Source organism: Corvus kubaryi, unplaced genomic scaffold (genome assembly GCF_017639235.1).
Source record: "Corvus kubaryi isolate FWS band 111438036 unplaced genomic scaffold, C.kubaryi_AGA036_p1.0 69, whole genome shotgun sequence".
Lineage (NCBI taxonomy): Eukaryota > Metazoa > Chordata > Aves > Passeriformes > Corvidae > Corvus > Corvus kubaryi.
Window position 1 is genome coordinate 5230021 of NW_024582057.1, and position 16138 is coordinate 5246158.

At 40.5% G+C, this 16138-nt stretch overlaps 1 protein-coding gene across 8 annotated transcripts in view; it reads left to right on the top strand.

Moving 5' to 3' along the window:
• The first annotated feature begins 221 nt into the window (after positions 1 to 221).
• Positions 222 to 16138, top strand: part of MAK (male germ cell associated kinase) — a 31844-nt gene continuing 15927 nt past the window's right edge. For 2 of the 8 annotated variants that reach the window (XM_042049035.1, XM_042049034.1), the window contains exons 1-8: positions 233 to 364; positions 2470 to 2579; positions 5464 to 5801; positions 7493 to 7547; positions 8472 to 8593; positions 9620 to 9699; positions 11508 to 11640; positions 13979 to 14150. In XM_042049035.1, the coding sequence (XP_041904969.1) occupies positions 5701 to 5801; positions 7493 to 7547; positions 8472 to 8593; positions 9620 to 9699; positions 11508 to 11640; positions 13979 to 14150 (663 nt within the window). In that variant the 5' untranslated portion in view covers positions 233 to 364; positions 2470 to 2579; positions 5464 to 5700. Of the gene's footprint in view, positions 365 to 475; positions 811 to 2469; positions 2580 to 5463; positions 5802 to 7492; positions 7548 to 8471; positions 8594 to 9619; positions 9700 to 11507; positions 11641 to 13978; positions 14151 to 16138 lie in introns of those variants that run through there. The other 6 variants (XM_042049030.1, XM_042049029.1, XM_042049036.1 and 3 more) reach the window with 6 other exon arrangements.

A 16138-nucleotide genomic window follows, 5' to 3' on the forward strand; every position in this document is an offset into this window, starting at 1 on the left:
CACCTGTCAGGGAACCTGTGACGCGGCTCTCATCGTCAGGCTCCGCTCCCGTTGCGCACCACCCCCTTTCCAAAGCGTGGTGTGCCCGCTCCCCACAGCGCTCCTTATCCACCGCCTCCCAGCTCCTCCGCTCCATCTGCGACTCCCTGGCAGCCGTGACCGCGGCCGGGAGGGCGGTGCCGGCGGCGGGGCCCGCCCCAGCCCGGGGCCCGGCCCCGCGCCCGTCGCCCCGGTGACGGGGCAGAGCGGCCCGGCCGAGGGAGGCGGCGGGCGAGCCCGGGGCTCGGCGGCACCGCCCGGCTGGCTCCTCCCGCAGCGCCCCGGTGCGTCGGGGGACGGTGGCGAGTCCCCCTCGGCGGGGCTGGTGAGCGTCCGTGCCCCGGGGGCTGGGCCTCCTTGGGGTCCTCCCAGCATGGAGGAGGTGCTGGGTTGGGCTGGAGCGGGAGCAGCCTGCGGTCCGTCCCCGGAGAGGGCGGCTGCTGCCGGCCCCCAGCGTGGTTCGGGGGGTTGGGGTTGCTGTGGGGTTGACTCGCGTGTGTGGGGAGCTGCCCCGCTGCGGTGCTGGGCTTGGGGAGCGGCAGCGCCGCGTGGGGGGAGCCTGCGGGGACAGGGACCCTGCCTGCTGTGGCTTCGGTAGGGTAGAGCCGGGCCTTGGCGGCCGGAGAGGTCCGCGGTTAGTAAGAGGAGGTAAAGTTTTATTTAGGAGAACCGGGGTGAAACTCGCAGGCCGGGCGGTGCCGAGTTTCATAGCTTGAGTGAGCGGCAGGAGCGCCGTGCTCCCCTTGGCGCTGTGAGCCTGTGTTGGGGAAGGTACCTGCGCACTCTTGGGAGGTGACTGAATGTCATCAGGTGGAACTAAAATGGAAACAAACATTTGTTTCCGCTCTCAAGACTGAGAGGGGATCTCATTAATGCACATAATTATCTCAGAGGCAGGTGCCAAGAGGATGGTGCTGGACTCTTCTGAGTGGTGCCCAGTGACAGGTTGAGGAGCAGTGGCCATAAACTGAAACACAGGGAGTTCCACCGCAACACAAGGAAGAACTTCTTTACACTGAGAGTGGCAGAGCACTGGAACAGGCTGCCCAGGGAGGTCACGGAGTCTCCCTCTCTGGAGACATTCCAAACCCACCTGCATGTGCTCTAGGTGACCCTGCCTTGGCAGGGGGTTTGGATTAGACGATCTCCAGAAGTCCCTTCCAACCGTAATGGTTCTGTGTTTTATTGAAACTTACGGTGGTGCAGATGCTGAAAGATGAGTGGCCCATGTTCCTTTGGGACACTGCCCGAGGCTGGAGACTTGAAGGGCCAGCAGCACTGAAACCATTGTTGTCCTGAAACTTGCTGTACTGCGTTGTGGGAAGGGGTTTCATGGGGGTAGGAAGAGGTAGCCTTGCTGGCATGGTGGAAATGTCCTGAAAAGGTTGCTGTGAATCATTTTGGTTTGAAACCAAAGCTAGTTTACAACAAAACAGGGGAAAATACTTAGAGCAAACTGGAGTTCTCAATTTGATATACCCCATCCTGAATGCGTAATACAAACAAGTGAAAAAATATATTAGATTTTTAAAGGGAGTTTAAAAAAATTAACTTAAGGTGGTCTATTTCAAAGTACAAGTACTTATTGTCAATGTTGTTGACTTCTTTCTTGCAACTGAGAGTCATGCTTTTAAATAACTGCTGGCCTTTGATTAGAGTAATGGATTTGAGGTTAATCTCAAGAACTGGGTCCACCTGTCGTGGGACCTGTTTTCTGGCAGCTTTAGTAATATACAGTCACTACCAAGAAGGTTCTTGTTGCAAGATTTGTTTGTTGTTTTGTGGTTGGATTTAGTTTTGGGTTTGGTTTTTTTTTTTTAACTTTTAAAATTTGTGTCAGCATACATTCTGTGCTGTACAACACTGCCAGTTCTGATCATTGAGAACAGTACTGTGCTATGCAAACAGTTTTGGTGATTTCATCAGTTACTGTAAACAGGTTGGTAACATTGGTTGTGGGTGTTCTGCTTCTCTGTGTGCGAGGTCTTTATTGGCTCATACATCCTAGTTTCTATTTATTTGAGAGTAGTTTGTTTAGGATGCAAATGTAGAACTCTTGGTAAAGCATAGTATTTGTACACAAGAAATGTAGGTGGCTTGCTGCTATTCATTACATTTTGAAATGTAATTCAGACATCTAAAATAACATAAAATTGCTGCTAATGCTTAAAACACCAGTAATATATTGAAAGTGAAGATTTGCTTCTTCAGTTATCTAGTACTTGTTCAGATTTGCTAAATTTACGCAAATTATAGATTCTGTCCAGCTATTGTATTTTGTCCTCTATTTGTCCCTGGCTTTAATCTTTCCTTAATCCTGTGTAAAGAGATTATGCACAGTATGTCGTTAAGAGTATCAAACAAGCTGTTTAGACTGGGATTTCTCTTGTCTGTTTGGTAGCTGACTATTATGACAATTTTACATTTTAGAGCTTCGCATCACTGAGGAAATAATATCATATAAGCATTAGTATGGAAAAGGCCACCTCAGAGGCTTGTTTTAACCAGAAAAGCTAGACTGCGTCCTTGCTTCTCCTCAGGTCAGTACAAAAGAGAGAACTAAACTGCAGATTAGAAAAAGAAAATGCAGAGAGACCACTGAGAAAAAATTGCACACCTTTTTGAGCTGGGTATGGGTGGTGTAAAGTACAAAGTATGGAGAAGTCTGTTGTAGAGAAACATGCATCTCCAGAGTATTTCTGTTCTAAATCATCATGCTCTGTAATTCCAGTACATGTCAGTGTGGGGTAGGTGTGATGGTACACAGACATTGTTACCAGGGTGTGTGGTTTTCACACCTTGTTTTGTGCATTTCCATTGAGTGGATTTGACACTTCCATTTGATTACTGAAGGAATGTGCTGACTTTTCTGTACTTTACTTGATCAGATGTTTTCGTACTCTAAAAATTAAAGTATACAGCAGAAAAGAAATAAGGCAATACAATATATTACATAATAGACAAAATGCATAATTGGGTCTGTGAAGTGTTGAATTACACATAACTTCTGGAGGGCAGGAACACTTTATGTGAGGTTGTTTTGACTGCACATGCCAAAATATTAGAATTGGACAAAAGGAATAATTGTGAAAGCATGTGATTAATATATACTCCAAAGAAAATTCCTTTGAAAGCTGATAGGATTTACGCACCAATATTAGAGGATTTAAAGGTCAAAACTCGAGTTTTGTGTCTAGCTCTTGTTCTGTTTATTGCAAATACTAGTTTTCCTCATGTTGTTTTTGGTCCACTTTGTTAGAGAGCAAAACGTTGAGCATGAAATGCATGCAAATTCTCCAGATTTTTATGTAACTCTAGGAATTCAAGATGGGACCATCTGTGGCAGGTATTGCTGAATTCCCTCAAAAAACCCCATACCTTAAGCAATGTACAATGATATTTATTGAAACAGAGAAACACAGGCACCTAAAACGTGTTACATATGATATGCCTATGTACACCTATACACAAAACACATACACAGTTTATCATTACTGACACTTTAGATGTGATGCCGTGTTTTAAAATGGCTATAAGAACGCCCTCAGAAAGTTTTCGTGTTGTTTTGGTTTTTTTAATATATACATAAAGCTAACAATTGACAACTTTCAAAATATGTATGCAGAATGTGTCTTAACTTGGAATAAACACTCTTGATCATCTGCTTATTACAGGAGTTAACAAATAGCCTTGTTGTAAAAAGGCATTATTGATGGTGTTAAAGACTAGAGTGCATGCAGGCATTTTGGGGAATAAGATAAAAAGCTGAACTCTGAGGAAAACAATTGGCTTAAATATATGAAAGTCCAATTTGAAATCTAGTCATAATTTGAGATGTCTATGTCACTTTTTGTTAAATCTGGTTTTTAGCTTTGTTTCAGAATACACTATTAACCAGAAATCTTATTTTATTATAGCTGTGGCTTTAGGGGAGGGGAGGTATAGATGGTTGTGGATAAAAACTTCTTTATAATTTTCCCTGACAAACTGATGTTTGTCTGGTGCAGAGATTATAAATTGATATGTCCACTAGGCCACTTGCTACTGGCATATTGACAGGTGATGTGAGACTCTTTCCTGGCAACAGAAGCAACAGGGAGTAACACTCTGTGTTATGACTTCTTTGAGGAAGCAGCCTTTCAACTAAAAACATCTTAGAAACCTTGGTCTGTTGTCCAGGCAGATGTTTCCTTTACACAGCAGGCTAGTCTACTTGAGAGGCCAGCTTTATTGCTGAATTTTACCAGGCCTTTAAATCTCAGGCCTGAGTCTTGTTATGAGCTGAATTTGAGTTTCCTAATCTGTTTGGACAGACCAGACTGTAGCTAATTCTGGCATAAGGGTAAAGACTACAGAGTTGCATGCTGAATTCTCCATCTCCTAGAAAGGTAGCCTGACAGTGTGTTCCCATTGAGTCAAGTTTTATTTTGTATTTTCAGACAGCAGAGGCAAAAGGTAGAGGTAAATGCTGTTATTCAGTTAACATTCAGTGGTTTGTTTGTGTAGTAGCATTTGGGTTACAGTGAGTAAAACAGTTGTTAGTTTTCCCTTGTTGTTAGTTTTTCCAGATAAATAAGTTGGTGACTCTTGTGAGTTAATGTAAGTATTTAACATCAGGCAACTGGCCTTCATCGGAAGCACTGGTGAAAGACAGTGTTCTGTATAATAGAAGCTGGGGTTCAGATTCAAATTTGGATGAGAATTCAAATTAACATTTACATGGATTCAAATATGATGATTCAACATTGTTCAGTATGGATTCTTCTCCAAATGACAATTTCCATACCAGTACATGTAAGCTCTGTGCTTCTCTCTGCAGGCCTTGTAAAACTGAAGAATAAACGTAACTCTTCAGCCATTACTGTGCCTAAGAATTATGTGAACTTCAGAGCAAGACGTCCATGTACATTTATAACAAATCAGCTTATGTGGGCGAAGAATGCAGTGGTTAACTTGCTGCTTCACCTCCCTTCCTCACTAACTTTTAAGCATAGAAAGCCTGCTTGCATTACCAATCCAAAACACAGTGTTTCAACCCCAAGTTTGCCATGGCACCTTGTGCAAAATTTGTGTTCTTATGTTTTCCAGAACTTCAACTGTGCCTTTGTTATAGTTCAGGAAGCTGCTGCTGTTGGCAAATTCAGAGTAAGGAGTTCCATCAGAATACACCAGCTTTAAAAACACTTCTCTGGTTCTAGGGAATTATGACAGTAACCTTGATTCTCCAATCTCTGCTTACTCTAACCCTAATTGTACAGTAGGCACCTTTTGTGGTTTGAAAGATTGAAAGGAACTAATTACATTTAAGTCTTCTATTTAAAGAGCACATACAGATCTGGAGGGTTTGATACAAATAGTAGAGTGTCTCTTTCCTAAAATACTGTATAAGTAAGTCTTTTTCTTTTCTTTTTTTTTTTTTTTAAGGGTCTGTGTGAGAATGACCATGTTCTTCTGTTTCCCATGCTTCCTAACTGGATCTCAACGTAGCTATAGTTTGGAAGAGAGCAGTAAATATCCTGCTCAGTTATGAGAAACATTTACCAACGCAAAACAGTCTGGAAGAAGATTTCTCTTAAGAAAATCAAAGAGCACAGAACCCTTTGATAAAACAGAAGACATTTAGTGTTTCATAAGCTTTTGGCTGTCTGAGTCTTAAAAAAAATGAACCGTTACACAATTATGAAACAACTGGGTGATGGCACCTATGGCAGCGTGTTGATGGGGAAGAGCAATGAGTCAGGAGAACTTGTGGCTATCAAAAGGTATGTAGCATCTCACTTCAGTAAAGGTACTTGCAAAATCTTAAAGATTTTCACTTCTGACTTTATTGTTGTCTTCCATTTGAGTAGAAAAGAAAAACGTCCCTTTTAAAAAAGAAATTAACATAACAAAATCATTTTTTTTTAGTTGAGATGTTTAACAAAGTGATTGTGAGTCAGATTTCAGGTAACTGATCAGTAGAGAGACACATCAGTTTAAGTTACTGATTTACATAGGCTTGTAAAATTGCATGCTGCTTTTGTTCAGTTTGAACATGCTTCCTACTAAAAATGTTAGGTCAGTACCAAAAGAGAAGCAAAAGTGAATGTGATTAATTAGGGAGTCTATTTATATGAATTGTAGGAATAGCAATCTTAACACGTAGATTTGAAATTCCATCCCAGCCCCCCAAATGTTTGTAAGTACTGCATTAAGTTTCACGTGTTGCTACAGTGATAAATAACAGTAACAATCTGGTCAGGTAAATAAAGGCTGTCTCCTTGGATCTAGTGAAGTTGTGTTCTGTGAAATCAAGAGCATTGTCATACTTGCCTTAAAAGATTATTACGAAACAAGAAAAATTCTACTCAAGGAGTAGGGAAGTTCCCCTTGTATTCCTAGAGAACTGCAAGCAGGATATAAAGTGTAAGTTGAAATACCAGAAATTGTATCTTGCTGAGACTCTTTCCTCTCATTTATGGATTTACGGCAGTAAGGTAATTGTAATATAATTGATTGACTTTTTCTTTAAGAATTTCTGAGTATTTCGGGTTTCTCCATATCTTGCTGGTACTGTTACTGAAGTTAAAATGAATCTAAGCTAAAGAAAGAATCTCCAGTGGATTATTTTAATTATCTTTAGCAAAAGGAACAACATTTTGTGGAAAGTGGTTTTCATTCTCGTGATTTCAGGATTTGGAATTCTATTGTGTGATTTTTAAGTTTGGGACTTGAGAGGGGACAGTTTTGCTTAAAGATAGTTTTATTTTAAATGAAAGTCTTGGGTTTAAATTTCTTCACTTTAGGTGCTAGAACTTTACAGAAACACAGCAATGACATTCACAACTTCATTCCAAGATCTGGGCAACACCAAATACCCACATTTGGATTTATGCAGGACTTACAAATAAATATATTACACTGTTATGTATAACAATTAGTTTAGAGGCTATGATGTTGCTTGAAAAAAAAAGGAACCTTTTTTTTTGAAATTAGTATCTTGGAACAGATTTTTAAAATGATCGAGTCAGCTGTTTAATTAAAATAGTAAGCAATCCAGATATTTTGCAGATTTCAAAAATATAATTTTTTATTTCCCTAGAATATGCAACTTATGCATAAGGATGTGATTTTCCATATTATATGTGCAGTGTCATTGTTGCTTACTTTCTTATTAAAAGCATAATTCAAATGATACAAAGGGGTTTTATGTCCCTTTTCCTTTGGAGTAACATGGTCTCTGGTTGTACTCTAAAAATTTGTTTCAGTGTTTGATGGTTAATCACTGTAAATTTCTAGCAATTCTAAGCGTTGAGTTTGTTTTTATTTATATTGCTGATGGCTATGCTAGAATTTTTAAATTGAGTTCAAAATATAGTTAATGCTAGCCTTAGAAAATATCGTTTAGGTTTTCTTTTTCTAAAAGCATTCTGCACTGTTAACTGAAAATACTTTATCTTGGACTTTATTTCAGAATGAAAAGAAAGTTCTATTCATGGGATGAATGTATGAATTTGAGAGAAGTGAAGGTAAAGTGGTGAACATACCACGTTTAAAAATAAGTGTCTGGTTGGGCTTGATGAAGGAAAAGGGCAGCTGCCATGTCCAAGCATAAGGCCAAACTCTGTGAACTCTTTAAATGGTGACAGATTTCACAAAACCATGGGCCGCTGGCACTCCTAGAGGTCCTGCTGATTTGTGGAATATCCCACTATTCTGAAGCAGTGGCCATGTCTCATAGCCAAGCTTCTTGTCTTTGAGAAAGAGAAAGAAATTGATTTTGTATGTGTATATTTCTGTGGTTTACCATCCTCCTCTTCCATTTTAGTTCCAGATTTCTAGCTGTGTATCCATTCCTTGTATTTGGGGTATCTGTAGAAAGCACTGGGAGTTTTGGCTAGCCAAGTGATAGAATAACACTTGAAATCCTGGGCTTAAATTCCAAATCGTTCCATGTTTTCGGCATCTGATTTTCTGTACATACAAAACTCTCTACTAAAGATTTAACTTATTGGAGATTCACACAAATCAGTATGTCCAAAAAGAACATCTGTAAGAGAATCCTTCTTCGTGAAAGTTTCATGCCAAAAAGAAAAAAAAAAAAAAAAGAATGCAGGGTTTTCTTATTCAGTTCAGTGATCAAGAGCTCTTACAGCTTCAGATTTGCCTTTCATTGTAGGGAATTAGGTTTTGGTGCTAATCCTTACTCCAGCTCTGAGGTAATCTCTAGAAATAGGCTTGAATTACTATTAATGTAGTTAATTTTTACTTTGAAATTTATTCCAACTGCTGTGTTGTTATTCTTTAAAACAGATTGCAAGATAAATTATGGGGTATCACATGAATATGTTGTGTGGATTCTGTGCTAGAAACTTACATGTTAAAAATTTAGTGCTGGTAAGGAATGAAGGTCACTGTGGGGTTATCTGAAGCCGTATTTTGCTCTGTTGCAGTCTCTGAAGAAGCTAAACCATGCCAATGTAATAAAATTGAAGGAAGTCATACGAGAAAATGACCACCTTTACTTTGTATTTGAATACATGAAGGAAAATCTTTATCAGCTAATGAAGGATAGGTATGTCTTTTTTTCACAGAAAAAGTAGTGTGCTATAATGCTTTATTTAATGATTCTCATACTACCTTGAAGAAGACATTGCAATTTCTGGTTTTGGCTCTTCTTGCAGCCCTGTTGATGTGAACAGGAGTTGCTGCATCTGCTTATGTGAGAGTAGAATTCTGCATTGCTCTGTTACAACACTGCATATTGTAATGCTTTTGGAAATAAGTTCAATCAATTGTTAACAGGAGTTTGCATGCCATGAGAGAAATTCCAAAGAGTTGTGTTTTGGTTTTTTTTCTTTTCTTCAATAGCCTTCACTTTAACGTATGAAGGATTGTGTGAACACTGTTTGTGCTATTTTTGCTCACAGGTTTGGCTTAAGGTGGGGATAGTGCATGCATGCATGCTTGTAAGAGCAGCCTACATATAGGCTAACCCTGATGTTGCAATCTTGGACAAACAGTACATAGCAAGGCTTAGAAGGGGGACTTTGAAATAGGACCTGCCTTTTCAATAACATTTTCCTTTGCTGAATTGTTTTGCCTTCAATGCGTATTTCCTTCAGACTTTGTCATACACTTGTATCTCCTAATGTGCCAAGCTCTTGGGTTGACATCCTGAGATAGCTGCTGGTGACATTAGCACAGTGTTAATCTGCAGCTGAGCAGCATTGCTCTTATCAGGGTTCTCTTAAGGGCACCACTGGGTAATGCACCTACTAGTGCTGCACTGTGCCATCTCTGCCTTGTTACACTACTGTACATTCCACGTTCACCTGGTCAAGCGCACTGCTGGCCAACCAGCTTCTACAGAGAGACAGCACCATGAACCTCCTAGCAGAGAAGTTCTGCTGCTGCACTTAAAATGGGTGGGATTAAGGCCCCAGTAGAGTTTTGAAATGAGAGTTGCATCTTTCTTGCTTTGACTTGATGGGTCTGTTTTCATGTGTTCACAATGTGTTATGCAAAATAAAGAAACGTGTGTTCTGAAGATACTTTATTTTTCTTAATTATATAAAGTTGTTACCCTGTTTCTTCACAGAAACAAGTTTTTCCCCGAGTCAGTCATCAGAAACATGATGTATCAGATATTGCAAGGGCTGGCTTTCATCCACAAACATGGTAGGTTTCCTACTAGAGTTTAACTGTACAGCACTTTTTTAGAAAATAAGATTGTGCACAGAAATAACTTGAATAAAATAACCCAGCAAGGGCTATTAATCATCTCTAATAAATCGTGGTTACCTGTTTCAAGTGTGGTGCAATTTTAAACTGTGCCTGAAGTTACTCTTTGTTTTCCTTTAACTGGATTTTCCTCTTTCATTTGGAAAGCATTGGATGTTGTTCATTCATACACTGTTCAGTAGTTCTTTCTACTTTAGTTAGAAGATGTATAGACAAACTAAAGAAACTTGTATGCTGTGCTATACTAAACACTTCTGCTTCCTCAAAAAGATCTAATCGAGAAGCATTGATACACCAATACTCTTGTGTTGAGATACTGTGACTAATATGATACTCTACTCTTAGTGAACATAACTTGTTCACTAAGAAATTCAAACAATATCCTTATCAAATATAACCTGGATTTAAATAGCTTAATAAGTGGGATGTTGCTAGGAATTACAGGCACAGTCTCAACAAGAGGTGAGGTGTGCTCACAAGAACAAAAAGTTTCAGTGTTTGCAAAACTCCTAATCCTCATGTTTAATATCTGTCTGTGAACTGTATTCTAAAATACTGGTAGCAAGCTCTTTTGCCTTTAAAAAGGTAGCAATTTACTCTCATGCTCAACTGCAATTTTTATTTCATAGTTGTTCTTCACGTCACATTGGTATACTTAAAACTTTCCAGAGACAATAAAATACTAGCTGAAAATAAAATAAGAAACAGTGTTCCTAGTGAGGTTTGATTTGCTTTCAGTGTACCCTGAAGAGGCCTGTCGATGAATTAAATGAATAATTAATTCTGTTCAGTATTATCAAATACCCAGAAATTGACATTTTCTTGTCCTTCTGATCAGGATCATATACTGTTCTCTGATTGTTAGCATCCTCTTTTCCTACCTCATTTCTCTGTGAGATAAATGAGAATATTAGATTTTAAGAAAAACTTCCAATTTTAAGTTACAATATTAATATTTTGATTTGATCATAAGTGTATAAGGGAATAACAGGTATAATAAATTTGAACATTTTTATTTCATTGTAATAATTTCAGCCAATTTCTTACAATTATTTTCAATTTATGCATGCAGAAATTCAGTGCTTTATTCTAGCAAGTGGAATTCAATCAAATTAATGTATAACATAACAAATTGTGTGTTCCAATTAAACAGTAGAATTAATTTGCTTGGTGACTTAACCACTGCCTACGTATAGAGGTCCTCAAGCCAACAGCAAGCCTTGAAGAAGCTTTATGTGCCTGCATTACTAATATTAGTATTTCTGAGCAGGATTTGGATATCCTTTGTTGTCACAATGATAAATAACTAGTTAAAAATCATTCAAGGAATTCTATGAATCAAGTAAACGTGTCAGATGCTCAATTTTCCACTATCCAAAACTGAAAAAGCAGTTGTAGTTTTTGCAGAAGATCTCATTGTGAGACTGGTTTTTCATTTGATGTTGCTGCACTAGCCAATTAATTTTCCTTAGTGTGCTAATGACGGTTTACCTTTGTTAATTTAAGAACACTTGGTGTAATAATCACTGGAGGGAAAATGTGTGCAGTTGTTGGAGGAAGGTTGCAATTATTTTATGTTGAATTTATTAAAAAAAAACCAATTAGGAAAGAAAGAAAAAAGACTGAAAACCACTATATTATTCCAAAACATCCCAAAGTAAATACTGGATTACTCCTATTAGAAGTGCTGCTTAAGAAGTGATTCTGTGATAATTTGCCATTCTTTTCTGTTTGGTCTTCTACAGGATTTTTTCATAGGGATATGAAGCCTGAAAACCTTCTCTGTAGTGGACCAGAACTTGTGAAAATAGCAGATTTTGGGTTGGCTAGAGAACTAAGATCTCAGCCACCTTACACAGATTATGTTTCTACCAGGTGGTAAGTATATCAAGAATTTAATACATTAGCTTAACTAATAACCTTCCTGTGTTGGGGTCCCTCCCCTGCCATGGAGCCCTGGGAGAGGGGCCCTGAGGGCACAGACACGGGGTTTCCCTGCCCCTGCTCAGCCTCGTTCCCATTGGTTGGTTTGTGTTCCCTGCGCGGGCAGAAGGACCCTTGGTCCCGTGACTGGAACAGTTCCTGGGCAGAGCTCCGGCCATGCGGCTGGAGAAATAAACATCTCTGAAACATCTAGCAAGAATCTGTCTGTCCATATATATTTCCTTTCCACGGGACTCCTGGTTTGATATATGCGTGTTGCAGGATCCCCACTGCAACAAATGGTGGAGAATTGTGAGCAGAACGATCCCCGATCCCTAAGCGACTGATTTGTGTGAGTAAACCCTGGAAACTTTGGATTCCTCTTCTTGGTTTTGCTTTGCTATTCCGTATCTAAACTATGGAGGAACAGTGGGAAGACTCTTGGCTCTCCGAGCCGCATATGGACATTTATCTTAAACTTAAAACGATTCTTGAACAACGATTTGTAAATTTTAGCTTGACTCAAGCTCAAAAAGAACTGAAACACTTCCTGGCATGGTTGTTTAAGAACTTTTTCTATGTTTCTTGGGATTTAATTCTTACCAAGGGCTTTTGGAAAACCGTTTGGACACAGTTAATATTTGAGTCAAAATATATGCCGATGGAAGAATATTTTCGTGAATATTATTTAGTTACCGAGACTGTTGAGCAATGTCAGCTGTGTCTTGGCGAAGGGAAGCCTGGCGCAGGGACCGTGCGGCCCAGGCCACGTGCACCGAGCGCTCTGCGAGCAGCAGCGAGGCAGTTCCCGTGTGCGGGCGGAGCCACGCGAGCCGCAGTGTCGGTGGCGGAGCGAGGCGCGGCGGGACCCGGCGGTGCCCGCACGGCGCAGCACAGCGCGTGGTGGAGCGAGCCCCGGGAACGCCCGACCGAGAGGGGCGGCGCGCGGGCGGCGGCTGGCGGCGGTGGAACGGAGCCGCGCCCAGCCGAAACGCGCGCTGGAGCAGGGCGCGGGGGGGTCATCGCTCGGGGGCCCGGCCGAGACGTGGGTGCAGCACCCGGCATCGGCAGCGAAGCTGCGACCAGAGGAGGCGACGCACGGAGAACTGAGCGGCGCGGCCCGGCCCGGCCCGCGCAGCCCCGAACGCGACCCCGGGAAGAGCACGCAGGCACGAGCAGCCCCGACAATTCCAACACGGGAGCGACCGAAGGAGAGAGCAAAGACACAGCGAGACAGAAAACAGCAGCCACTCGGAAAAAGGAAAAGATCATAGTAACCAAGATCTTAGGGATAGTAAAATGGTATAATGTTAAGCAAAATTATGGTTTTATAACAGGGTGTGACAACCAGCAAGACATATTCGTGCATAGAACTGCTATTAAAAAGAATAACCCTGAAAAATACATCCCAAGCTTGGGAGATGGAGAGGTGGTGCAATTCAAAATTATACGAGGTAGAAAAGGGTTACAAGCATCGCAGGTCACTGGGCCTGATGGTGTTCCTGTAAAAGGCAGTATATATGCAAAAAATCGTAGTCATGTTAGACAATATCTCCATTGTAAGTCCCCCCTACAGTCTCCCTTTCCTAATCCCACCTTTCCCTTTTACCCTATGTCCTATTACCCCCAGTGTATTCCCAATCCGTTTTTTCATCCATGGTTTCCCTCACAAAACCATGCTTTTGCCAACTGTTTCCCCAAAAATCCCTTTCCAATGCCGAGTGGAGGATGAAAAGGGGGAGGGAAGAAGTTAAACCCTCTCCTGCCTCAGTTTCCCCACAAAGCATGCTCAGAGAGTTCTGTCTCCCTTCTGTCAGCCCTAAGATGTTCCACAGAATCTGTTTGGACATTTAAAGACTCAGGAGGGTGGCTTGTTTTGTTTTGAAACTGTTCTTGTTATGTTTATCCAGTTGTTTTCATTCTCCTTTTATTAAAATAAAACGGGTGGGGTGTTGGGGTCCCTCCCCTGCCATGGAGCCCTGGGAGAGGGGCCCTGAGGGCACAGACACGGGGTTTCCCTGCCCCTGCTCAGCCTCGTTCCCATTGGTTGGTTTGTGTTCCCTGCGCGGGCAGAAGGACCCTTGGTCCCGTGACTGGAACAGTTCCTGGGCAGAGCTCCGGCCATGCGGCTGGAGAAATAAACATCTCTGAAACATCTAGCAAGAATCTGTCTGTCCATATATATTTCCTTTCCACGGGACTCCTGGTTTGATATATGCGTGTTGCAGGATCCCCACTGCAACATTTCCTGTGACCATTTTCACTTATCTGTTATTTCCTTCCATCCTCACAGGTACCGTGCTCCTGAAGTTTTGCTGAGATCATCTGTCTACAGCTCACCTATTGATATATGGGCAGTTGGCAGCATAATGGCTGAGTTGTACACACTCAGACCTCTTTTCCCAGGCACAAGTGAAGTAGATGAAATCTTCAAAATTTGCCAAGTACTAGGGACTCCAAAGAAGGTCAGACTTAAAAAACCTCACACAATTGTATTACAAAGAAAATGAAATCAAATTATTACAAAATATTCAATGTTATCTTTCAGAACATAGGTATTAACTTATTGTTTCAATAGGTTTCCTGCAGACTTACCGTTTTCTCAACTGTATTTCTTTTCAGCTTCCATTAAGGCATGTAATGCTAGTCTTCTCTTGCATATTGGCATCTGTTGAATATCATACCGTTTTGTGTTGCCTTGCTCTCCTCTGATGAAAGCCAGATAAAATTGTTTAATTTAGTTTTTTAAAGCTATTCATAATGGAAGGCAAATCAGAAGTCTCCTAGGATTTAATTTGCCAGAGCCAGTTTGCTTTCCCTTCCCGGAAGTGTAATTCTTCTGTGTTGGCACCCAGAATTTGGAACTTGTAAAAGTTACCATAAATAAGACAAATTATGCTTTTCTTATTTTTAAAGCATAAAAGAAACATTTCATCTCAAACACAGATGTCTCATAAATATTATTAGCAATAAGAAGTAATGGAGCGAAAATGTGCAGTATTTTAGAGAGAAAACAATTATTTGCAGTTATTTTGTGGATGAGCTAAATACTGTTTAAAATTTCAAGGAAGGTTTGGGTGGTGCATATAAAAATGGATGCAATTATATTTACTTCAGTTTAAAAGTTGTTTTAGCAAGTGGAGGGAAGAACATGCAAGAAATGAATAAGGTTACCTTTGAAATTTTGAATGAACTGAAAAAAAAAGACCATATGCAGTTAAATATTTTTGGAGACTGAAGTAAGAAATGGCAGATGTTTGTCAGTATTTTATGGATGCAAATAGAGATTGGTGGAATAACTGACCAAACACAGTCCATGTAGATCTGAAAAACCTAAGGGTGGAGAGAGAAACATCAGTTTCATTAGTGTTCTTACTGATACAAAATTTAGTATAGTTCTTGTCCAGTAAAGGAGCTGTTACCAATAGAGAAGTAAGGAACAGAAAACTTAAAACAGAAATAGATTAAGCTTAGCTAGGAACACACAGAGCTCGAAGTGGTGGGAAAATATCCAAGAGAACATACTGAGAAACAGGTGCAAACTCATGGCAGAGCAGAGAGGAAAAGGTCAGGTGGAGAGTTATAGATATGTTGTGGAAGTGAAAATTGAGTCTAGAGGACTTAGTGAAAATTGGTATGATGTGTAAAACAGTGCTTGCCATGACACAGTTGTGCCCCAGGAATAATGTGCAAGAGGAGCAGTATTTTAAGACTTGAGTTTTCAGATGCAGATGTGAGCTTTTTTAAGCAGATTGCTTAGGTTTGTGCCTAAGGAATAATGTGCAAGAGGAGCAGTATTTTAAGACTTGAGTTTTCAGATGCAGATGTGAGCTTTTTTAAGCAGATTGCACGTCTAGGACAGTAAGAGGAACATTTTGATGTATATGAAGAATATCTGAAAGACAGCACCGTGCTGGCTTCTGGAACATTTTCACTATACAGCATAAACAAGCTCTGAAGAGCAGGCAGATCAGAGAGAGGTTTTCACTGTGTGCAGTAGCAGAGCAGCACTGAGCTGACTGCTGTGTTTTTTCCTCTAACCTTACAAGGAACTAACAGAAGCAAATCCTGACTGTTTAGAGTCTGTCATTCCCTGACTAGAAAGCTTATTGCTTGGGAAAGCAGGGAGCATTACCAGCTGAGTATTCCAGAGAAAACTGTAACCTCCACTAAAGAACTTAAGAGTTAAGGGCATTGTAAGTCAGCCCTCTAGGATCAGGAAACTGTAATTAATTACTTTGTACCCATCATCTGATGGACAGACTTGGGAATTTTCTCTCCTTGCAACAATGCTAAGGTATTCTTCAGGGAGATTGCTGTGTAAGAGGAGTACTTAAATACGATTATAGGAATTATCACAACAAATAAATCATTTGTTACAAGTACTTACATTCTGAAAAATGTAAGCAGTTATTTTAATAGTCTGACTTTGCAGATAGATTTAAAAATACTA